This window comes from Erinaceus europaeus, chromosome 6 (assembly GCF_950295315.1).
Source record: "Erinaceus europaeus chromosome 6, mEriEur2.1, whole genome shotgun sequence".
In the NCBI taxonomy this organism is placed as follows: Eukaryota; Metazoa; Chordata; class Mammalia; order Eulipotyphla; family Erinaceidae; genus Erinaceus; species Erinaceus europaeus.
The window spans coordinates 18,034,443-18,059,399 of record NC_080167.1 but is presented as its reverse complement, the minus strand read 5'-3'; the positions used below and the strand labels follow the sequence as shown (position 1 = coordinate 18,059,399).

At 50.8% G+C, this 24,957-nt stretch overlaps 1 protein-coding gene across 3 annotated transcripts in view; it reads right to left on the bottom strand.

Annotated features, from left to right (window-relative positions):
• Positions 1 to 9,403: 9,403 nt before the first annotated feature.
• The window catches only part of AACS (acetoacetyl-CoA synthetase), a 59,895-nt gene continuing 44,341 nt past the window's right edge, over positions 9,404 to 24,957 (bottom strand). For 2 of the 3 annotated variants that reach the window (XM_007539766.3, XM_060193272.1), the window contains 7 exons: positions 24,816 to 24,938; positions 23,329 to 23,442; positions 21,815 to 21,940; positions 18,010 to 18,079; positions 17,537 to 17,595; positions 14,985 to 15,187; positions 9,404 to 10,562 (listed from right to left, as the gene is read on the bottom strand). In XM_007539766.3, the coding sequence (XP_007539828.1) occupies positions 10,425 to 10,562; positions 14,985 to 15,187; positions 17,537 to 17,595; positions 18,010 to 18,079; positions 21,815 to 21,940; positions 23,329 to 23,442; positions 24,816 to 24,938 (833 nt within the window). In that variant the 3' untranslated portion in view covers positions 9,404 to 10,424. The remainder of the gene's footprint in view (positions 10,563 to 14,984; positions 15,188 to 17,536; positions 17,596 to 18,009; positions 18,080 to 21,814; positions 21,941 to 23,328; positions 23,443 to 24,815; positions 24,939 to 24,957) is intronic. The other variant, XM_007539767.3, reaches the window with a different exon arrangement.

The window sequence follows — 24,957 nt, the reverse complement described above, 5'->3', positions numbered from 1 at the left end:
GAGTCAAACAGATTCAGTATTGTTTGTACTTTTCCTGCAGCTTGCTGGGACTTCACTGCTCCAAATCAACTCTTTTTTTTTTAATTTTTTTTCTTTTTCTTTTATTAACAGAGCTCTGCTCATCTCTGGTTTCTGGAGTTTCTGGTGGCGGATTGAACCTGGGAAAGTCTTTTTGCAGAACCAGTATGCTGTCATCTCAACCCACAGATTTTTTTTTTTTTAAGACAGAGGCAGTGAAAGAGTGGAAGAGACCACAGCACCAAAACTTCCTTCCATGCGGCTTAAACCTGGCCCGTGCTCATGGCTAAGCAGCGGACCATCCACATGAGCTATTTTACTAGTGCCCGAGGCAACTCCGTCAGAGAGAGACAGAGGGAGAGAGAAATCACAGCTCCGAAGCTTCCTTCAGTGTCTGGGGGCCAGGCCTGGGTTGTGCCCATGACAAAGCAGACGCACTGTCCAGGTGAGCCATTTTGCTGGCATACGACTGTTGAGTCTGAAGAGATGTCAAAACAAAACAAAATGGAGGGGCCCCTGTGGCAGCGCACTTGGTTGAGCACACACGTTACAGTGTGTAACATGACCCTGGTCCCCACATCAAGGGTCAAGTTTTGTGAATAGTGAAGCAGGTCTTTCTCTCTCCGTTTTTATCTCCCCTGAACGCTTGATTTCTGGCTGTTTCTATTCAATAAATAAAGATAGTGTGTGTGTGTGGGGGGGGGGGGTCTGGCAGTAAGCGCAGTGGGTTAAGTGCACATGATGCGAAGTGCAAGGACTGGCATATGGATCCCAATTTGAGCCCCTGGCTCCCCACCTGCAGGAAGGGTTGCCTCAAAAGCAGAGAAACAGGTCTACAAGTGTCTGTCTTTGTCTCTCCCTCTCTGTCTCCCCCCCCTTTCAATTTCTCTCTGTCCTATCCAACAACAATATCAATGGCAAGAATAACAATAACGACAACAACAATGGCAACAAAATGGGAAAAAAAGGCCTCCAGGAGCAGTAGGTTTATAGTGCAGGCTCTGAGCCCCATCGATAACCTTGGAGGCAAAAATAAATAAATAAAGACATACAGTGTGGCACAGTGGATAAAGTGTGAGGTCTGGAGTTCAATCCCCAGCAACACATGTACCACAGTGATATCTGGTCCTTTCTCTCTCTCTCTCTCTCTCTCTCTCCCTATAATTCTTCATGAATACATAAATCAAATCTTAAAAATAATAGTAAAAAAAAATTTTTTCTTAATTAAATAAATGGGTGGGAGGGAAGAATCCAGACACCAGCTTCCCAGTTGCCTTTGCAGTCAGAGGTGAGTCTGAGAACAGTTCTGGAAAAGAGCTAACTGGGGGGAGAAAGGCTGATAGGAGCCTTTGGGGGTGGGGTGGGGTAGGGTGGGGTGGAGTGGGGTGGGGTGGGGTGGGGTGGAGTGGGGTGGGGTGGGGTGGGGTGGGGTGGGGGTACCTATCTCCCCAGGCCATGTAGAAGCAGGTCACGAGAGACTCGCTTTGTGGCCATGAATCCTGACTTCCAGTGCTCTGATGCTTGGAGTCTAACATTGACAAGTGGAGTTGCTGCACTGGATGGTAATTCTGTTTGTTTGTTTGTTTATTGCCACCAAAGTTATCACTGTAACTTCTTGTATGCATGATTCCTCCGCTCCTGGCAAACTTTTTTTTTTTTTTAAGATAGAGGGTAAGGACTGACAAAACAACTCACTTGGATCACGTCCTGTTTTGTCATGTGCACGACCCAGGTTCAAGCCCAGTCACCACTGCACTGAAGAAAATTTGGATGTGGTGCAATCTTTCTCTCTCTCTCTCTGACTCTTTTTCTCTATCTGTAAAAGTCATCCTGGAGTGGTGAAGCCCCAATGATAACCAGAAGAGAGAGAGAGAAATACAGAGACAGAGAACCAGAGACACTGAGCATACTTTCATTACTCTTAAAGCTTCTGTCATGCAGGTGGTCCCATGTGGGGACTGGGGGTTCTAACCTGGGTCCTCACTCACATTGCACAGAGTGTGTGCTCTACCAGGTCCCATTTAACTTTTTTTTTCCCTTTTGTTGACCTTGTTTTTTATTGTTGTTGTAGTTATTATTATTATTGATGTCATCATTGTTAGATAAGACAAAGAGAAATGGAGAGAGGAGGGGAAGACAGAAAGGGAGAGAGAAAGACACCTGAACACTTGCTTCACTGCTTGTGAAGCGACCCCCCCTGCAAGTGGGGAACCGGGGTTTCGAACTGGAATCCTTATGCCGGTTCTTGAGCTTTGCGCCACATGCATTTAACCCACTGCACTACCGCCTGACTCCCTTAACTTTTTTTCAGAACCTGTTCTTCATGGCGTCTGTTTTGGTTTACATTTTCTCCCAGCAATAAAAAAGGACTCAGATTTCTTTATTTCTTTCTCTCTCTCTCTTTCCTTCTCTTCTTTCTCTTCCTCTCTTTCCTTCTCTTTTTTCTTTCTTTCTTTCTTTCTCTCTTTCTTTCTTGTGCACATTGGTTAAGTCCAAGTAACACCACATGGATCAAGACAGAGACCACCCCCCTGCACCCCAGAAAGTGCTGTAATGGGTGTGAGTATTGTTGAAAAGGTCCCAGAAGCCAGGGTCAAGGACCAGGCCCTCAACTCTTGGTGTCTGTCTGTCTGTCTGTCTGTCTGTCTGTCTGTCTATCTATCTCTTTCTCTCTTTGGCAAGGCTGGCAGACTCCCAACCTAAAAACAAACTTCAGGTCTGAAGATGAACATTAAAAATGACACTGCCACCTTGACAGAGTACCTAACAGCACCACGGTGAGCAGGAGGCCATCCATCAGGAGCTTACTGTCACCTGTGGTTTGGGGAGTTGAGGAAGATAAGGAACACTGGGTGGGACAGGGCAGAGTGGCTGCCCAGCTGTACATGTCCAGGCAAAGAAGCCCCAGCCCGCCCCTGCCCAAGCCTCCTCCCAGGTGGTGAGCATGAAAGCCAGCAACCAGGCAGAAGGGCTGTGACTTCCTCAGATTTCATTTGCAAGGTCAACCATGCAAAGAGCCTGGGGCCTAATAGAATTGTCACATCTGTGTCACAGCCGTTTACAACACCGCCTGTGCTGGGGCAGAACATGAAAGCAATTATGTGATACATACTTTGATAAGAACCTGCAGTGCCCACCCACGGTGTGTGTGTGTGGGGGGGGAGACACGGAACAGTCAAGTTATGCTAAAAGAAGGAAAGTCACCCCAAAATGCATTCATAATGAAAATTGGAAATTTTCCACTTGCGTAGAAATCCCACACGTAGACCTAAGCGTCAGAATCCGTTTGAAAGCTCCATTGTCTTAAGGGTATGATTAGCACCTTGTAAAAGCCCCCAGAGTTTCAGTCAAGCTGGAAGAAATGAGAAGCACCATTCATGGGACGTTGTCTTTTAAAATTTCATGGCACATGAATTGATGTCCCTCCAAATCTAATTAGAGGCCTGAGCGTCTAAACACCCAGTGACTTAGGAACCTATGAAACAATAGAACTTTTTCACTAGGTGTGACTTTTTTTTTTTTGGCCTCCAGGGTTATTGCTGGGACTCAGTGCCTGCACTATGAATCCACTGCTCCTGGCAGTCATTTTTTCCATTTTGTTGTTGTTGCTGTTGCTGTTGTTGTTGGGTAGGACAGAGAGAAATGGAGAGAAGGAGGGAAGACAGAGGGAGAGAGAAAGAGAGATAACCTGCAGACCTGTTTCACTGCTTATGAAGCGACCCCCCTGCAGGGGGGGAGCCAGGGGCTCAAACTGGGATCTTTGCATCATTCCCTGCACTTCACACTATGTGCACTTAACTCAGTGTGTCACTGCCTGGCCCCCTTAGGTATGACTTCTTTTTTTTAATCATTATAGACTTTCAAGAGCTATGTTTCCCGGGTGGGTATGGATAGGGGAGTACTGGGGGGTGGAGAGGATGTCACACAATGATGTTAATGATTTTTATCAAGGAAGTTCTAGTTTGTTGAGTGTTCATCCCCAAAGGCTCCAAAAGGTCAAGGTCAGCGTGTGGCCCTGCTCTGAACTTTGTGCCTTCCTTTCAGTAGCAGAAAGGGGCAATAATAATGATGCTTAATACTGAGGTCATCAGCCCTGTGTCCTGGCCACCATACTTTCACCAGCACCAGGTGGCTGTGCCCTGCCTGGGGTGACAGCAGAAACCACCCTCAGTGCAGACAATGACCTGCCCCCCACTCCTTGAGTCCCACTCAGTTCATTATATGAGGACAACTGGACAGAACACTCAGTGGGAGCTACAGCCCCGGGCCACTGTGACAGCTCAGGCTGACAGAAGCAAAACAAGCTTGTCCCCTTTGGCAGCAGGAACCTACCAAAACCACAGGAGCCCTCTGCTAGATGCACTGTGACATCCTCCAGCCTCTCAGCCAACCCAGCCTGCTGCCCAGCCCCCCAGCGGTGGCCCCTGAAACCATGGGACCCCAGCTCCAGGGGCTTCCTTCCTAAGGGGCCATGGATAGCCTGCCTCGGGAACGACTGCAGGGAAGTGAGCTCTGGAAGGAGGCAGGCAGCTGTGTCCAGCTGAATTGGGATGGGGGGGGGGATCAGCCCAGGGCAACAAGCACGGAAAAGCCCCCACCTTACAGGGTAGCCGTGGGTGTTGAATGACCACATGCCTTTGTAAACCTCAGAGTTCACAGAGGGTTAGAGCAAGGAGGGGCCTCCCTATTGCCGTGTGCAGAGCCTAGTGGTTATGCAAAGAGATTCATGCCTGAAGTGCCAACAGTCCAGGTTCAATCCCCTGCACCACCATAAGCCACAGCTGAGCAGTGTTCTCTGGTAAAAAGAAAAAAGAAAAAAAGAAATCAGGAAGTCCGGGCGGGGTGCACCGGGTTACATGCACATAGTACGAAGCACAAGGATCCTGGTTCAAGCCCCAGGCACCCCACCTGCAGGGGGGAAGCTTCACAAGCGGTGAAGCAGGTCTACAGATGACTATCTTTCTTTTTTTTTAATATTTATTTTATTTATTTATTCCCTTTTGTTGCCCTTGTTGTTTTATTGTTGTCGTTATTATTGTTGTTGTCATTGTTGTTGGATAGGACAGAGAGAAATGGAGAGAGGAGGGGAGGACAGAGAGGAGGAGAGAAAGACAGACACCTGCAGACCTGCTTCACCGCCTGTGAAGCGACTCCCCTGCAGGTGGGGAGCCGGGGTTTGAACTGGGATCCTTATGCTGGTCCTTGTGCTTTGCGCCACCTGCGCTTAACCCGCTGCGCTACAGCCCGACTCCCAGATGACTATCTTTCTCTCCCTCTATCTCCCCCTCCTCTCAATTTCTCTCTGTCCTATCCAATAAAAACAGGGAAAAAATGGCCGCCAGGAGCAGTGGATTCGTAGTGCCGCCACCAAGCTCCAGCAATAACCCTGGACACACACACAAACAAAAAAGAAAGAAAGAGTTGGAAATCAGACTCCATTGTCCGGATGAACTTCTTTCCCAAAGCCCCACTCTGCAAGGGACAGGAAGCAAATCTCAATCACCCAGAGTGAGGGAAACCCCACTTTGAAAGCTGTTGTGCCAAATTCTGGGCCAGGGTGTGTGTGCCCCAGCAGGGGTACAAGGAATACTTTTTAAAATGTTTTTTTTTTTCCTCCAGGGTTATTGCTGGGCTTGGTGCCTGCACCATGAATCCACCGCTCCTGGAAGCCATTTTCCCCCCCTTTGTTGCCTTGTTGTAGCCTTGTTGTGGTTATTATTATTGCCATTGTTGATGTTGTTCATTGTTGGACAGGACAGAGAGAAATGGAGAGAGGAGGGGAAGACAGAGAGGGGGAGAGAAAGACAGACACCTGCAGACCTGCTTCACCGCCTGTGAAGCGACTCCCCTGCAGGTGGGGAGCTGGGGGCTCGAACCGGGATCCTTACACCAGTCCCTGCACTTTCGCCTCAGGCACTTAACCCACTGCGCTACCGCCCGACTCCCAGAAGGAATACTTTATCATCATCACCATCATCATCTCTGGCTGATGTGGAGCCTGCAAGGCAGTTCCCTTGTTCTCTGGGTCACTTCTGGCAGAGTCTGGGGTGAGCCTCCCTACAAGGTCACCCCAGGTTCTATCAGTCAATCAGTGCAGAGCCCTCAGAATGGCTTCTGGCCTGCACTAGGCGACTAGTAGGACAATCTCAAGAGCAGCCGTGTGCTCCCCCAATTTCTAAATGGGGTCCAAATCATGGATCACTGATGGGAACAGAGCAGGAAAAAGTCCAGCAGGCTAGGCTGGAAAGCCAGGGCCTAAGTAGTTGGGGAAACTTACCCAGTATGATGCAGCTTGGCCCAGGCAGACAGTTCCAAGTCAGTGCTTCCCACTAAGGTGGTCGTCTTAGACCAAACAGGCCACTGCTGTCCCCAAGTTGTGTTTGACCCTCTTCTTGCCTTCACACCCCCAGCTCACTTCCTCCTGCTCGCGCGGGGGGGGGGGGGGGGGGGGGGGGGTGAGTCAGCAGTAGAGTATGGGATTTGAATGAAGTCCCTGGTTCCCTGGTACCGGGTATGATTGAGTGAGGCTCAGGTTCTCTCATTAAATAATGAATCTTTTTAAATATTTTTATTTATTATTGGAGACAGAAATTGAGGAGATGGAGATGGAGAGAGACCTGCAGCCCTGCTTTACCACTCATGAAGTTTCCTCCTGCAGGTGGGGAGTGGGGGGCTTGAACCTGGATCCTTGCCCATGGTAGCATGAGAGCTCAATCTGGTGGGCCACTACCCAGCCCCTGACTTCATTTTTATCTTAAGGGCCCTTGACTTGTGAGCTTATGACAGAACAAACAGACAGCTTTTGGAGCCTCAGGCATGAGAGGTTTTTTTTTTGGTTTTGGTTTTGGTTTTTTGCATAACCATTATGCTATCTCCTCCACCCTCAGGGGCTGTTGGAAAAAGTCCTCCTAATGGAAAAGGCTGTTAGCGCTGGAGGGAAGTGCCTCACCTTGAAGCCAGGAGGGTCTGGGTTCCAGGGAGAGGAGAGAAGATAGAAGGGAGAACAGTGCTCAGTAAAGTGACATTGTGACTTCTCAGCCACCTAGCAAACAAAGGGATCGACCGCCTTTGGGGGCCACCACTGGGATGTGCAGCTGTGATGTCACAGAGTGCACCTGCAACCCAGGCAGCACCGCCACCTCACCCACTGCCCTCGGCCCCCTCACTTCCTGCTCAGCACTGCCCCCCCCCCACTTGCTGGCTGTCCTCCGGTTTCCATGGCAGCCTCTCCCCTCTTCTTGCTTCACTGTCACATCCCCAGAGGCCCCGACTATCACATGCAATCACAGGGTCTCTCCTGTGCCCTGCTGGCCATCTGGTTCCCTCCCTGAGGACGACCCTCCACACCTACTGTCCTTGCTGATGTGAGTGGGACAAATAAGTCACGGGGCGGGGAGGGGGGGGGTAGGATCCTGTGTTGTGCAGAACACCTGGGAAAGAGCCCTTGAACTGCTCAGACTTGTCTCTGAACTGAAATCTGCAGAAGCCCGGGCTGAGGCTGGACAGGGTGACGCGAGGGCATGAGAGAGGAGGGCTGTGTTAGCGAGCATAAATCAAACCACCATCCACTGTAAGGAAGCAAAGATGTTTATTGACGAATTGCAATCCGGGCCGAGATGGTGACTGGTGTTAGTCTACCAAGCTCGGCCCCGAACAGGGCTCAAACCATACAATTTATAGGAATTCAGACTACACTCAGGGAGGGGGAGCACATCACCTTATCAACCTACATCCAATAACAGGCTATAGCAAACACAAGATCCAATCATTTCAAACTTAGCAAAAGCATGATCCATTCAAAGCAAAGCGCGGGCTACTTTCAAATATAGTAAGATCACACAACCAATAGAATTCAACCAGGCACATCCTCCTGCCATCGGCTATGACCACCCATCCAGTAGACAGCACACCACAAAGTCTGTTCAAAGGTCCTGATAAGGCTTGTCCCCATGTAGGGTCCTTCGAACAATGGGTGGCCTTCACTGATAAGGTCCTGATAAGGCTTGTCCTCAGGCAGGGTCCTTTGAACAATGGGTGGCCTTAACTGATTAGGTCCTGCTTATTCAAGGGGGAAGGGGCAAGGAATTTTCCACCTCATACTACAAGCAACTCATACTAAAAGCACTTAACAAACAACTGCATAAAAAGGGAATTTCAAGGCTACTGCCTTTTACAGGCTGGCCATGGTTTTGTTGGTGGAGAAGGGACTTGGGGCAGTTCCCATCTCTGTCCCCAGAGGCTCATCATAGCCTCCTCTTTCCTGCCTGGGAGGACTCCATAACAGGCCACCACACCCAGCAGGAAGAAGGCCTATGGCCACACCTCCACTAGACACAACCTGTGACAGAAGAAAATGAAGCCCAGGCTGGCCCGTGGCTCACCTGGTAGATAATACACATTACCATGCACAAAGATCTGGGTTCGAGTCCCAGGACACCGTGTGTGAAAGCCTGCAGTGGGGAGGCTTCACAAGTGGTGGAGCAGTGCTGTGGTGTCTCTGCCTCTTCATCCTGTCTAGCAGCAAGATGGAAGCCAGCGGGAGTGCTGGAGTGATGCAGAGAGAGGAAGGGAAGTCTTGCCAGGCTGAGCCTGGATTCAATGGCACATGGCCAGACATGGTCCAGGTCATACACAGCTCTCACAATGACAAGAACTGCTGCCCAGGGCTGGGGAGATAGCCTAATAGTTATGCAGATGACTTCCGTGCCTGAGGTTCTCAGGTCACAGGTTCAATCCCCTGTATCACCATAAGCCAGAGCTGAAAGGTGTTCTGGTAAAAAATGGCAAAGAGAGAGGCAGGGTGGTGGTGCACCTGGTTGAACACACATGTTATAATGCACAAGGACCCAGGTTTGAGCCCGTTCCCCACCTGCTAGGGGAAAGCTTCATAAGTGGTGAAGCAGGGCTGCAGGTGTCTCTCTGACTTTCCCTCTCTGTCACCCCTCCCCTCTCGATTTCTGGCTGTCTCTAATAAATAAATAAAGTTAATAAACATGGCAGAGGACCTAGTGTGGGTTGTATTGTTATGTGGAGTACTGGGAAATGTTATGCATGTACAAACTTTTGTATTTACTGTTAAGTGTAAAACATTAATCCCCTAATAAAGAAAAAATAAATTTAAAAAATGGAAAAAAGAAAAAGGAAAAGAACTGCCCGGAGACAGGCTCAGCAGCACAGGGCAGCCCAGGGGTAGAGGCCCTGCTCTGACAGTGGGTCATGCTGAGAGGAGGCACTGTCGGCCATTCTGGCATAAGAGATGGCTGTTCACTGTCCAGGGGTCGGGGAATCCCTTCTCCGTGTGGACCAAACCCGTCATCCTGGGCACCACCAACTGTCAGCAGATGGTCAGGTCAACTTCAGACACCGCACACACACACCACGAATGTGCACATATACATAAGTCTGTTTATTGCATCAAGTCCCCTCAGAGCACTTCCCCTGATATTTGTACAATCCAGAAGAACTCAAAAAAAGTTACTTCCTTGTGCTTAGTTTAAAAATATACAAAATCAAACATTAGGCTTACAGGAATCTTCTGTCAGCTGAATTGAAAGGTACATCATACAAAGCACCTGTTGCCAAACCTGGAACTGACATGCCCTCGTGAGGAGGAAGTCGGGAGGACACGCCCCCCGAGGCCTGGGCCACTTTGTCCCCAGGGAGCCCAGGGTCCCTACTACTGTCTGGACACAGTGAAGGGACACACCCAGGGTGCACCTGGTTCTTCAAGCCCCCCCACAGCAGATACCAAACACTACACAGTCTTTAAACCACCCCCAGCCGCTAAAGCGTGAAGTCCACTCATCCTCCAAGGACTCTGTCAGGGTGTGACTCTCAGTCCCCCCGGGACTGTGCGCATTCCGTGCGTGACACACAGACTGAGTGAGAGTGGCAGCTGGGGTCCCGGCGGTGACCGTGGAGGCGTGTAGGGTCACGCTGAAATGTGCCGGCATAGCAGCTGACGTAGCAGCACAGATGGGCCTGAGTGACGGCGGGCAGGGCCGGAATCAGTGTGAAAGGAGAGACATCTCTGGGGGTGGGGATAGGGGCGAGGGGTGGAGAGGATAAAACAGGGAACAAGGCCAAAGCCAAGGTCCTCTCTGGAGGCCTATCAGCCAGCCCTGTGCAGGGCCCAGGACGAAGGCCGAGAGCACACACACACACAGGGACCCTCTCCTCGCTTCAAGTGCAAAGACACACTCCAGAGTACTGCAGTCCCACACAGAGTCCCAGTGCTCCCTGGGCCTGTGGAAGCCAGCGGCCCCGTCCAGGTGGAACTCCAGGGCGAGGAGACGGTGCCTCCCCAGCCTGCAGATGTGTGGGCACAGCTCCCCTCCCAGGGCCGTAGGTGTGGACCGTTACAGTAGAGATGCACCACGGCCAAAGGCAGTTCCAGGCCGGCTGGCTCAGAAGTCCCGCAGCTCAGGGATGTCCCAGTACAAGTCCAGGGTCTCGGGGTTCGAGAAGGCTCCTCGCTGTTCCACAGCTTTCCCAGCAATAATCTGCTTCACAGCCACCTCCACTTTCTTGCCATTGAGGGTATACTGCGGGGAGTGGGAGAGGGCAGTGAGGAGCTGAGTGTGGGGGCCAGGAGGAAGCCTTGGGTTCAACCCCCCACATGAGGTCCATATGCCAAATAGTACTCTGGGAGTCTCATTTAAAAAGGTGGGGGGGGGCTGGGTGGTATACCTGGATAAATGCACACATCAGCTTGCTCAAGGACCAGGGTTCAAGCCCAGTTCCCACCCCCAGGGGGAAGCTTTGCAAGTGGTAAAGCAGGTCTGTAGATATTTTTCTCTCTTCCCTCTCTTCCCCTTCCCTAATTTGTCTTGATCCAAAAATAGAAAGAAAGAGGGAGTTGGGTGGTAGCATAGCGGGTTAAGCACAGGTGGCCCAAAGCGCAAGGACCTGCAGGAGGATCCCGGTTCAAGCCCCCGGCTTCCCACCTGCAGGGGAGTCGCTTCACAGGCGATGAAGCAGGTCTGCAGGTGTCTGTCTTTCTCTCCCCCTCGCTGTCTTCCCCTCCTCTCTCCATTTCTCTCTGTCCTATCCAGCAATGACGACAATAATAATAACTACAACAATTAAAAAACCAAGGGCAACAAAAGGGAATAAATAAATATTTTAAAAAATAGAAAGAGAAAGAAAGAAAGGGAAAAAGAAAGGAGATGGGAGAGAGGGAGGGATGGAGGAAAGGGAAAGAAAGAAAGAAAGAAAGAAAGAAAGAAAGAAAGAAAGGAAGGAAGGGGTGGTAGAGCAGTGGGTTAAGCACACATGGCACAAAGCGTAAGCACTGGCTCAAGGATCCCAGCTCAAGCCCCCAGCTCCCCACCTGCAGGGGAGTCACTTCACAAGTGTGAAGCAGGCCTGCAGGTATCTTTCTTTCTCTCCCCCTCGATGTCTCCCCTCCTAATTTCTCTCTTATCCAAGAACAACGACATCAGTAACAACAATAACCACAACAATGATAAAACAAGGGCAACAAAAAGGGGAAAAAACAGCCTCCAGGAGGAGAGGATTTGTGGTGCAGGCACCGAGCCCCAGAAATAATCCTGGAGGCAAAAAAGAAAAAAAAAAGAAAAAAAGAAAGAAAGAAAGAAAGAAAGAAAGAAAGAAAGAAAGAAAGAAAGAAAAGATGACAGAGAAAGAGCATTAACCCTGAAGGAAGGGTCAGAGAAACAGCTCACTGTTATGTGCCTTGTCATGCTGGTGGCCCAGGTTCACACCCTGTTACCACATGAGAATGACACGGTGCCGGGGGAAGCCCTGATGTTGGGGTGTCTCTCCTCCTGTCTCTCCATCCCTCTCTCTAGTTAAATAGAAAAGTGGCCAGAGAGGTGCAAAGTCCCGGATCCACACATCACAACCACTGCCACACTAACAGTTAATAAACTGAAGGAGGGCAGCCAGAGAAGTGGCTTAGGGGTAGAGGCCAGGGCATGGAGGGCTGAGGTCCCGAGTTCAATCCCCCGTACAAATATGCCAGCAATGCTCTGGTTGCAGCCCTCTTATTAATTAGAAGGGAGGAGGTCACAACAATGGGGCGTCCTTGTGCCTGCTATTCCCACACACAGAGAGACACTTAGGAGCTCTGGGCAAAGTGCCCAACTGGGCCTCTCTCCTCGGCCATGAAGTGGGGGGCCTCAGGGGCTCACTGAGCAGCTCACGTTAGGCCCCAGAAAGGCCTCACAACTGCTGTGATTTATTAGTGGAGAGCATTTACTTTGCTGTGTTCAGGGGCTGCATCTTATGGTGAATACTGGCTGGCCCTTACTATTGTTTCAGGGCTAGGCTAGCTTCTTCAGACCCCAGAAGCTTCCAGAGCAACAGAGCCCTTTCAGAAAGCTGATGCCAGAAGAGAAAACACAAGAACCTGAACTGGAATTGGCGTATTGCACCAAAGTCAAAGACTCTGGGGGGGGGGGAGATACAGATCCAAGAAGGAACTGAGAAATGTTATGCATGTACAAACTATTGTATTTACTGTTGAATGTAAAACATTAATTCCCCAATAAAGAAAATTTTTTTAAAAAAATGATGCCAGGAGGCCAGTGGTGGCACAGCTGGTTGAGAGCATTTATTACCATGTACAAGGACCCAGGCTCAAGCTTCCAGTTCCCATCTGCAAGGGGAAAGCTTCCCGAAGGGTGAAGAAGGGCTGTGGGTGACTATCTCCCCTCCTCTCTTAATTTCTCTCTGTAGCTATCCTAAATAAATAAATAAAAATATTTTTTAACCTTTTTTTTTGCCTCCAGGGTTATTGCTGGGGCTCGGTGCCTGCATTACAAATCCACTGCTCCTGGAGGCCATTTTCCCCCCTTTGTTGCCCTTGTTTATTGTTGTTGTTGTTACTATTATTGTTGTTAGGACAGAGAGAAATGGAGAGAGGAGGGGAAGACAGAGAGGGGGAGAGAAAGATAGACACCTGCAGACCTGCTTCACTGCCTGTGAAGCGACTCCCCTACAGGTGGGGAGCTGGGGGCTCAAACCAGGATCCTTAGGCCAGTGCTTGCCTTTGCACCACATGCGCTTAACCCACTGTGCTACCGCCCGACTCCCATAGAAATATTTTTTTAAAAGAAGAAGCAGAGAGGCTGTGTGGTGTGCACCTGGTTGAGCGCACATGTTACAGTGCACAAGGACCCAAGTTGTTTTAAAGTTTTCAAGTTCTTTAACGTTTTCCCACCTGCAGAGGGAAAGCTTCATGAGTGGTGAAGCAGGGCTGCAGGTGTCTCTCTTCCTCTCTATCTCTCCCTTCCCTCTCGATTTCTGTCTCTATCGAATAAATAAATAAAGATAATATAGAAATAATTAAAGGCCAGGGGTATATAGCATAATGGTTATGCAAACAGACTCATGCCTGAGACTCCAAAGTCCTAGGTTCAATCTCCTGCATCACCATAAGCCAGAGCTGAGCAGTGCTCTGGTAAAAAAAAAAAAAAAAGGAAGAAAGAAATAAAGAAAGAAAAAAAAGGAAAGAAGAAAGAAATTAAAAAGAAGAAACCTGATGTGTCCTTTCACAGCACTGTTTTTTGTTTTGTTTTTAACCTGAGATGTTGATTAAATTTTGTTCCTTTTGAAAAACTCAACGTGTGAACTAATCAGAGCTCTGAACACTGGCTTCCACTGTCCTTGGCTCCTGGTACCTGAGATGTGCCATCTCCTGTGCTCTCTGTGCTGCAGGCTTTGCTCAGCAGCTGAGGGCAGCTTCTGGGAGCACAGGGCATGCAGACAGGACAGTGTCTCAGAGGGAGTCCAGCTACTGTTCCCTGTGTGACAAGGGGGCTGAGGGCAGAAAGCTCAGCTCACGCCTTCCCTCCCTAGGCACAGAAGCCACACCCCCTCCCATCACAGTGAGGCAGCAGTCACACCATTGTGACTGGCCTGAAGGTGCCCCAAATCCCCCAAATCCACTGCTCCCCACCCCTTGTCCCAAGACCAGCCCCAAGTACCTGAAGCAAGGAAGCCACTTCCAGCCCAGTTCAAACACAGCCTATCCTGGACTTCCCATCAGGACCAACTAATAAGGTCCAAGCATAGAAAGGGTTCTGAAAAATCTCATAAAAGGACTTCCTGGGCCACAGATGGACAGAGTGCACTATTGAAGGAGAAATAACCCCACAAGAATAGGAAGACTGAGAACCTGACCTCCTGGAGTGAACCACCTGACGCTCATCAGCACAGCAAGAACCATTCTGGCAGCAAAGAAAAAAAATAACTTCTCCATCCAATAAAAGCAAGGGGGACAGAACTGAAGCCTGGGTCCGCAGGATGTTCCAGATAAGGGCCAGGCAGTGACACACCCAGTTGAGCACATGTTGCCATGTTCAAGGATCCAGATTTGAGCCTACACAGCCGGGGGGAAGCTTCACAAACAGTGAAGCAGTGCTACAGGTTCCTCTCTCTCCCTAACCCCCCTTCCCTCTCAATTTCTCTGTCTTTATCAGCAGAATGCAAAAGCGCGCACTGCTGTGCACACACCATCTCCAGTCTGCGGTTCAGTGAACAACGTGCGGGAAGCTGAGTCAACGGGAGGAAAGGGTGGCTGCCCTCTGAAGATGTGCCTCTAAATAGACTTCCGGTCTGTCTCCGCGGGCAGAACTAACTTCATATTAAAAGACAAGAGGAACAACCCTCCCGCTGACAGCCCTCCCAGAGACTGTTTAAGAAGGGAGAACTAATTTCCTTGTTAATCATTCCGGGGGCATGCACAAGCCCACGCTAGGGAAGGCGGGGGAGGGGAATACTATGTGGGGGTGCAGAGCTGGGCCTGCTCACCCCCTGGACACCCACATTTGGCAGGAGTTGCCTAAAGGCTGCTTAGGAAAAGGGGGAGAAGACAGCAAGCAATGTTGGGAAGGAGGTGGGGTTGCCAGGCAACACGGCCGGCTCTATACAATGGCACAGGCTGGGCACAGCAGGCTGTGGACAGTGGGCCATGGACAGTGAGCCAAGGACATCCATACCGGAATGCCCTGCGTCTCCAGGATGAGGCTGGGCACGTGGCGTGCAGACAGGCCAGCGCGGATGGCCTCCCGAATGCTCTTCACCAGCTCAGGCCGGAAGGAGTGGCCGGACGCCATCTTCAGGAAAAGGACCACCCTCTCCTCACCGTCCTTGTTGTACTGGGGGACACACAGGCTGTCCATCACCTCCTCGAAGGCTTCCACTGCAGAGAGGGGACACGGGTCACCCCCTGGGTCCTGCCTTGGGCAATACAACCCAGGGGGCCTGACTGAGGGGGCCGGTCAGACAGACCTGCAGATGAGCTGGTATGGCTGACAGGTTATAAGGAGGCCACGCACAGCCCTCACTCACTTCACTATCAATTAATTTAAAACAGGGACCAGTAAAATAGCTCACTTGGATAGTGCGCTGCTTTGCCATGTGCATGAGCCAGGTTCAAGCCCAGCCCCCACCACACTGAAGGAAGCTATGGTGCTGCAGTGTCTCTCTCCCTCCTTTGCCCCTGTCTCTATCCAAGAAATAAAAAATAGGGAGTCGGGCAGTAGCGCGAGTTAAGCACACATGGTGTGATGCTCAAGGACCAGCCTGAGGATCCGAGTTCAAGCCCCCAGCTCCCCACCTGCAGGGGAGTCGCTTCACAGGTGGTGAAGCAGGTCTGCAGGTGTCTATCTTTCTCTCCCCTTCTCTGTCTTCTCCTCCTCTCTCCATTTCTCTCTGTCCTATCTAACAATGACATCAATAACAACTATAATAACTACAACAACAATAAAAAAAAAAAAAGGGCAACAAAAGGGAAAAAAATAAATATTTAAAAAAAGAAATAAAAAATAAATAAAAGGAGACAGACCACTTCCCAAGGAGTGCACCTTGCCATAATAGGGTCCTGGGTTCAAGCCCTGGCAGCACCATGGATAGTACAAGTGGGGGGAGGGAAGGAAAGGAGGGGTGGCTCCCTGGACGCGGGGCAGTGCTGTGGCTATCTCTCTCACTCTCTCATCTCTGTCTCTCTAAATTAAAATTTTAAAGATGGACCAAGAAAGCCACCCAGTGGCCTCATGCATCTGGGAGGCAACTGATTTCATTCCCCCCACGCTGCATAAAAAATCACTACATCGAGGGTGCCAGGCAGTGGTGCACACCTGGTTAATCGCACATATTACCAAGTGCAAGGACCTGGGTTCAAGTCCCTGCTCCCCACCTGCAGGGGGTCTGCTTTAAGTGGTGAAGCAGGTCTTCAGATGTCTAGTTTTCTCTCCCTCTGTCTCTCCATCCTCTCTCAATTTCTCTCTGGCCTATCTAATAAAAATTAGCAAAAAAAAACTATTTTTAATGGCTTCCAGGAACCGTGGATTCATAGTGCAGGTAGCACCAAGTACCAGCAATAACCCCAGAGATGGGTGGGGGGAGGGAAAAAAATAACTAAAGGGGCAGGGTAGATAGCATAATGGTTATGCAAGGAGACTCTCATGCCTGAGGCTCCAAAGTCCCAGGTTCAATCCCCCACATGACCATAAGTCAGGGCTGAGCAGTGCTCTGGTAAAAAGAAAAAATAAAAATACAAAAATAATTACAAAGGTGGTCTGGGAGGTGGCACAGTGGATAAAGCACTGGACTCCCCAAGCATGAGGTACTGAGTTCAATCTCCGGCAGCACATGTACCAGAGTGATGTCTGATTCTTTCTCTCCTATCTTTCTCATTAATAAATAAAATATTTTTAAGATAACTACAAAGAAACATGAAGTATAAGGCCATGGTAGGCAGGAGAAATGGGGACTGCAAGCTTTTGGGGCCAAGACGTCTCCAGTAAGGCTGCACAAGCAAGTCGAACTTTGGAACTTGGAGAAAACCACTAAAGCAACCTCTCAGGGAGGCTGACTGCCTGGAGGACTGAGCTGGGACAGTTGTGGGGACGCACAGGGGACTCTGCTGTGCATCTCTGCAGCCCACCATTCTTACTGGGCGTCCTGTACGGTGTTGTGTGACCTCTGACAATCCTGTGGCTCTTCTCTGCTTTTTTTTTTCTTCACCCATAAAAATGGGACATAATTAGGGGCTTGGAGATAGCTGAATGGGTAGCGTGCAGGCCCTGGCATACACGAAGCCCTAGGTTCAGTCCCCAGCACCACATGGGGGCACCAAGGACAGCACAGAGGGAACTCCATGGATGGTAGAGGGGTGGTCTGGTGTCTCTCTCTCTCCCTCTCTCTAATGGCACAGAATAAAAGGTTGGGGGAGCATGAGCAAGGAATTCATAACAGAAAGGAGGGGTCATGGTGAGCCCGCCCCTCAGAGCTGACTGTGGAAAGAGCTGTGCCAGGGAGGCCACGTGACCCCCAGCTGCAGCTCTGGGCTCTGCTGAAGACCCAGCTCACCAAGTGTCTGCTCTCACGCCAGGCAGAGGGGCCAAAGTTACGTCTAAAGAGTAAACACTGGGAAGCTGGCTTAGGGGTCACTGTGAGAAGCCCCTTCCTTGTCAGAGGACCAGAGAATAACTCGGGGGCGGGGGCGGGGGCGGGGGAGGGAGGTGTGTGTGGAGTGGAGTGCGCATACCAATATTGTAGATTTCCGAACTGCCAAATCGCACTCCGTTGGGGTTCAGGGTGCCATCACTGGGAAGAGACAAGGTTATGAACACTCAGCCGTGATGAGTGAGGCGAGTGGGAGTGGGGGGGTGGGTAGGGAGACCCGGGGTGGGGGCAGCCATCTCTTCCCACATGGCATGCCAGGCCCAGTCACTGATGGCTCCCCTTTCCTGTCCCCAGCTGCCACCAGGCCCCTCTCTCAACTCAAAACTGAGTTATCAAGGAAAGTCACCTCCCCCCCCCCACCCTCCTACAAGTGTCCCTCTCTCTCAGGGGTACTGTGAGTCCCAACCCCCATCCAGCCCATCCTAGAAGGGCCTGGTAGTGCTATGGAGGGTCCCAGCACCCCTGAAGCTGACCTGGGCAGGGACTGTGACACACAAGCACCTCATCCTCCTCCCAGGTGTCTCCAGACAAGAGAAGGGGACCCCAGACTCTCACCTCCGGCCAAGCATGATGATGCCTCCTGTCTTGGGGTTGATCCTGCAGTAGTCGCCATGGGCCCAGATACCTGTGGGAAGATGGAGGGATTCGGTCACCTGAAGGAGAAGGGGTCCAGAGTGCCTGGACAGAAGCCCACTGCAGGCAGAACAGCAACAGGACACAAAGCCAAGGTCACAGAAACTGGGGGAGGGGGATGGCCTGCACCCAGATCTCTGGCCCCATTCTGTGAGAAGTGGGGGTTTCAGGGAGGGCAAGGGGGGCCTTGGGGAGACCCCTGAGTGGAAGCCACTGGGGAGAGGGAGCCCCTTTTGGAGGGCTGAGGTGATCTGGAATGCAGTAGACAGAAGCAGCGAGACCGGGTGAAGGTGCTACTGACAACAGCCCTGGGAACTCAGGCCTGAACTAGGGCAGCACCAGAGCAGAGACCCCACTGGAGGGCATGGAGCCCTAAGTGCCACCTTCACCAAGATCAAAACCTGACAGCTCGACGGCAGGCCTGGTCGCCCTACAACTTCTCATCTTTGATGGAGCCAGAGCACATGTGTTATAACCATGCACAAAGACCCAGGTTCAAGCCCCTGGCCCCCACCTGCAGGGAGGGAGCTTCACAAGCAGTGAAGTAGTGCTGCAAGTGTCTCTCTTTCTCTCTCTTTCTCTCCCCTGCCCTCCACTGCCTCTTTATTTCTGCCTCTAAAAGAAAAAGGAAGAAAAAAGGCACCATCAGTGGTGCAGTGGAGTCAACATGTAGGTACCAAGCCCCAGTGATAACAACCCCGGTGGCATGAGAAAATAATAAAATTTCTTATCTTGAATTATCTGTTCCTGTTATATTTCCAGTTTTGTCTGCTGCCAGGAGACTCAGAACTGAAACTATCGGGATAATCTAGATCTCTCACAGCTGCTCTTCACTTCTCTTTGAATTTTCATTAGGCTCTTAAGACAAATTCGAAGTCATAAAAAGCACAATAAGGGAGTCGGGTGGTAGCACAGGTGACACAAAGTGCAAGGACTGGCATGAGGATCCCGGTTCGAGCCCCCGACTCCCCACCTGCAGGGGAGTCGCTTCACAGGCGGTGAAGCAGGTCTGCAGGTGTCTGTCTTTCTCTCCCCCTTTCTGTCTTCCCCTCCTCTCTGCATTTCTCTCTGTCCTATCCAACAACAGCATCAATAACTACAATAATAAATTTAAAAAACCAAGGGCAACAAAAGGGAATAAATAAATATTAAAAAAGAATTTTAAAGAAAAGCACAATGGACCTGAACCCCACCACCCAGACTTCATTCATCCGCCACTGTGTATGCATGGACTAATGTTTAAACAGTGATGCCATAGTGATGCTAGGCCCTCCAGCCCCGACGCTCAGCCTAGCAACTTCCCGGCTCTCTCCCCATGCCAGCACACCGGCTGTCAGGCTGCTTTTCATGGCAAAGATGTCGGCGGCAAGTCTGCTACCTGTGGCAGGAAGGAAGAGCCTGCTCCTGGGTTGTTGGCTTCCAAGACTCTTCCAGAACTGAGCTCTGGAAGAGTCCACTTTCCACCTGTTATTCACTCTCTCCATGACCAAGAGCTTCAGACCCATTGTCTCATCTGCTTTTATCATTCCTTAATTCATCACTGTGGTGTCTCCCACCTGCTCCCAGTAAGCATCTAAGGAACCTACCTATGAGCCCAGTTCCTGCTGGAGCTACTTAAAAGAGAATTAGAAATCCTGCACTGGGAGGGAGCAGCTGTTACAAAAGAGCTATGAATCTAGTTCTGAGCTTCCTGGCAGCCAAGGTGAAACGGGAAATCTAACAGGTCACAAAGTCTGTTTTCTCCAAGGAGGAAGATCAATGCAAAACACAGTAATAAAAAAGAAAAAGATGGGGAGCTGAGTGGTAGAGCAACAGGTTAAAAACATGTGGCACAAAATGCAAGGACTGGTCTAAGAATCCTGGTTCGAGCCCCCGGCTCCCCACCTGCAGGGGAGGCACAAGCGGTGAAGCAGGTCTGCAGGTGTCTATCTTTCTCTCCCTCTCTTTGTCTCCCTCTCCTCTCTCCATCCTCTCTGTCCTATTCAACAACGACGACAAAAATAATAACTACAACAATAAAACAACAAGGGCAACAAAAGGGAATTTTTTTTAAAAAGGAAAGAAAAAGACTCGGCAGAGGAGACAGCATAATAGTTATGCAAAAAGACTCTCATGCCTCAGGCTCTGAGGTTTCAGGTTCAATCCCCCACTACATACACACACACACACACACACACACACACACACACACACACACACCACCACCACCACCACCACAGACCAGAGTTGAGCAGAGCTCTGGTAAAAGAAAAATAAACAAATAAATAAGCAAAATAAAAACAAGTGACTTATTCTGAAATTAATCCTGAAAGGCATGTATCATGTGAACTCTTGTATACATAACAAAAAAAATGACAGAAAAGAGAGTTTCCAAAACCAGCACTGTAGAAGATGAAGTGTGGGAATTTCTTAGGTGGCCCCTCAAGTTGAGACTCTTGACTCTTACTTCAATGCCACCAAGGCTATAACCAGGACTCGGTGCCTAGACAATGAATCCACTGCTCTCAGTGGCCATTTCTTCCCTCACACACATACTCTTAATTTAATAAGATAGAAACTGGTGGGGGGAGAGACCAACAGACACCTGCAGCACTACTTCACCACTCTTGAAGTCTCCTCACCCCTCAAGGTGCAGACTAGGGTCCTCACGCACGGTAACATGAGCAAGTGTGTACTCAACCAGGTGAGCCACTGTCCAGCCCCGGCTCTGATTCTTTGGGCTTACCTCTTTTTTTTATTTATTTATTATTGGATAGAGGCAGAGAGAAACTGAAAGAGAAGGGAGCTACAGAGAGGGAGAGAGGGAGAGAGACACCTGCAGCCCTGCTTCACCACTTGTGAAGCTTTCCCCCTGCAGGTGGGGACCAGGGGATTGAACCTGTGTCCTGGTGCACAGTAATGGGTGTGTTTAACAGGTGCGCCACTGCCTGACCCCAGCTTCCCTCCTAAGATAAGGGCCCCTGTCCTGTCTTCAGAGACCAAAGAACCATATCTCTCTCTCTGTCTCTGTCTCTCTATGCTGACATGCTCTCAATTCTGCTTTGGTCTGTCTGGACTGGCCCACGTCGGCAGGCTCCACAGTGAAGCTGAGAGGCTGCATGTGGGAGAAAGCCACTGCAACTCACAGAGAGGACAGGGAAGACCCCACCACCGGCGGTCCTCTGCTCTCTCACTCTCTGCACAGTTTGTGCAAAATCCAATTACAGAAAGCAAGTCCTTAGTATAAATAACTCCGGAACAGAAGGCTTGCTGAATTATGGATTCTAGAGCAGCGACAACTCGAGGCTGTTTATGAAGTGAGTCAAGAAGGAGGCAGGGACCCGGGCTCTATGTAAAAGGCCTCCGGGCCAAGGTGTCATCTGGAGTGCCAGGCCCGGCTGCCATCACAGTACCCCCACATCCACAGCCCCCCCCCACTTCTCCTCCAGTCTCGGCACAAATCTGGGTGGTGGAGCGCCAGACAGACAGGCAGATGCCACACCAGACAGCTCTGCCACGGCGTGCCAGCCTGGAGTGAGTGAGCAGGCAGCTCCCAGCACCAAGGGCTCTGGACACAGCAGGTGGCAAAGACTAAACTGAACCCAGATTCCTGTTTCATCTGAAGATGACAAGAGGGTGATGGAAAGCTCTTTCCCAGCAGGCGCAGGAGAAGGGGGTGGCTGGTGTGTGTGTGGAGAAGCCCTGGGAACTGGAGGGGGGGGGGGGACAGATAAGGGTCCCTACCTACCTGGGAACCTGGAGAAATAGGCCTTGCGATACTTGCTGCCGTTCTCGTCATTCCAGAAGTGCGTGGGCTGGCAGGGCAGCGGCTTGGTACACACCAGCTCCCCGCTCTCTCCCCAGACTGCCTTTCCTGGAGCGGAGAACAGCACAGTGAGCACACACCCCGGCACCTGCCTGGCCCACTCCCCTGAGCTCTGTCCTGGACACCTGCACAGGGCACGCACTCGTGCGCCACCCCCAGTCTCTCGAGCGTCCCCTGCTCTTATTCCCGTCTACACACTCCTCTGAATGGCACGCACTGTCACTGGCATGTTCCTAAAGCCTGGCGTGCCCGGTGCCGGCTGAGGCTCAGCATGGGCCCGTGGTGGCCCATGGGACTTGCACGGGGCTTGTGTGTTCTTCAGTTTGGTTTTCTCCTACAAAGCAGGTACTGAGGCACACAATGCCTTGTCAGCATCACATGCCTTCCCCAGAAGAGGAATTTCAGGGTCGCAGGGTCCCCGGAATCTCCACCTGAACCATTCTACAGGAGGACCACTGACTGAGTGGTGCCTGTTACCATGAAGGTGGCCCACTTTGAACCCTGGTGAAGCAGTGGCTTCAGCAGCCAGGGCAGGGGGCAGAGGACAGAGCACACTCTCTGGAGACTCAGCCATAGAGCAGGGAGCTGGCTGGAGCTTGTCTATCTAGATCCTTCCATAGCAGAGTGCTAGAGAACCCGCCATCTCCCCCACAGTTCTGCACAGGCCTGACTGCTCCAATTCTTTCACCTCAGAGGGCTCACCCCCTCAGTCCCACCTCACAATACCCAAGAGGGGACTTTCTGTGTCATCCCTCCTGACCAGACTCCAGGATGTGACAGGGACCAGAAGCCCCAGGGAAACCGCTCAGGCTGTTGGAGGAAGACAGAGGCTGGGAACATCCGTGAGTAGGCCTGTCTGGGCAGCTGAAGTTGAAACAAAGGCCTGACTTTGAGAAAGGTCACAGGCAACATCTTCTGTGAGCTGGGAGGGTTGGGGTTGCGGGGGTTACAATTCTCGGCATCCAGCCCAAACTTGTCTTTCCCTCTTCTTCCCCAAAATGGCAGTGAGCATAACCTTCCCATCTGCTGTGGCTGCAAGCACTTTGAGCCCGTGAACTTGTCCAGTGCACACCCCGCAGGCCAGGCCTTTGGGGGCGCAGACACACGCAGGCTTTGTTAATGTGTAGACACCGGGCATGAAGAAGAGGAAACAAAGGCAGAGCCCCCCCCACCCTTGTGAGCCTCTTCAAAGTGTGGGTGCACTCGGCGGGAACCTGCCATCCCAGCACAGCTCCCCCTATGTTCAGTGATAGCTCAGCTGGGCTTGGGCAGTCTGGGGAGCAGCTAATACAGGCTACAGGGGCATCAGTCTGTGGGCGAAGGGGCTGCACCCTCACAGGCAGTTTTCTAGAACTTTCACTGAGCAGAGTCACAGGGCCAAGCGCTTCCAGCCGCAGCCCCACCCGGCGCAGAAAGGGAGGGGAGAGAGCTGTCACCTTCCTCGTCCCAGGCCTCCACTGCCATGGCCAGGTTGCGGGCCTGGATCTCGCCTTTATACACCGGGATGGACACGTTCTGGCCCATGAAACAGGAGATGATGTCCGTGCCTCCTGTGGGCAAAGGTGGAAGGAGGCATGAACGTCACAAGAGGGGACAAACTGCTTGTTTTTTAATCGAATGTCCAAGGGAAGAGACCTCAAAGAGAGGTCTATTCTCTATTTTTCTTTTTAAATAGTATCTTGAGTTTTAATTATTAATGAGGGAAAGGAATGGAGAGAGAAGACCAGAACATCACTCTGACACATTTGATGCAAGACCTCATGCCAAGCAGAAGAGACAGCATAATGGTTATGCAAAAAAGACTCCCATGCCTGGGGCTCTTAGGTCCCAGGTTCAATCCCCAGCACCACCATAAGCCAGAGCTGAGCAGTGCTCTGGTTTAAAAAAAAAAAAAAAGTAAGGGCTGGGGAGACAGCATAATGGTTCTACAAGACTTTCATACCTAAGATTCTGAGGTTCCAGGTTCGATTCCCAGCACCACCATAAGCAAGAGCTGAGCAGTGTTCTCATCTTTCTATTGTCTCTCTCTCATTAAAATAAAATATTAAAACATGAGTTTAAAAACAAGAAAAATTAAACAAATAAAACACAGAGACAGAAAGTGAGTGGGGGTGGTAAGTAACATAATGGTTATGCAAAGAGACTCTCATGCCTGAGTCTGTGAAGTCCCAAGTTCAGTCCCCTGCACTGGCATAAGTCAGAGCTGATCTGTGCTCTGTTAAAAAAAAAAAAGAAAAAGACAAGACTGATTCTGCTCCAAGCAGAGTGGGGACAGCCTCAGGCATGCAAGCTAAGTGAGCTAAACTTAGGCCCTACCCACTGTTTTTTAGGATTGAAGATTATAATTGGTGAGATTTTTTTTTTGCCTCCAGGGTTTTTGCCTGGGCTTGGTGCCTGCACCACGAATCCACTGCTCCCGGAGACCATTTTCTCCCCTTTTGTTGCCCTTGTTGTTTTATCAGTTATTATTATTGTTGTTGCTGTCACTGGATAGGACAGAGAGAAATCAAGAGAGGAGAGGAAGACAGAGGGGGGGAGATAAAGACACACCTGCAGACCTGCTTCACCGCCTGTGAAGCGACTCCCCTGCAGGTGGGGAGCCAGGGGCTCGAACCAGGATCCTTACGCTGGTCCTTGCATTTCGCGCCATGTACACTCAATCCACTGCGCTACCGCCCAACTTCTGGTGAGATGTATTTGTATGTGAACATATAAACACACTCACCTTGCCAACTAGTGGGGGTTCAGCATTCCCTGACTCCATGTTCATGGTGACTTTCTCCAACTTAACCCAGCAAACAGACTCAGTTGCCCACATCTGCATGTCCTGCATTCCAGGGGACCATCCCGGCCATGTTCCCACTCCCTGCTACCCAGGCACCAGGGAGGTGAGCGGGGGTGGGGTGGGGCCGGGAGTCAGTACCTGAGATGGAGCCCAGCAGGACGCTGCTCTTGATGCACCTGTACACATACTCATAGCTCTGGGCTTTCAGCGGGGAGCCAGTGGACAGGATGGTGTGAAGCGTCTGGAGGTTGTGGGTTTCCACTGGGGCAGAGAATCATGG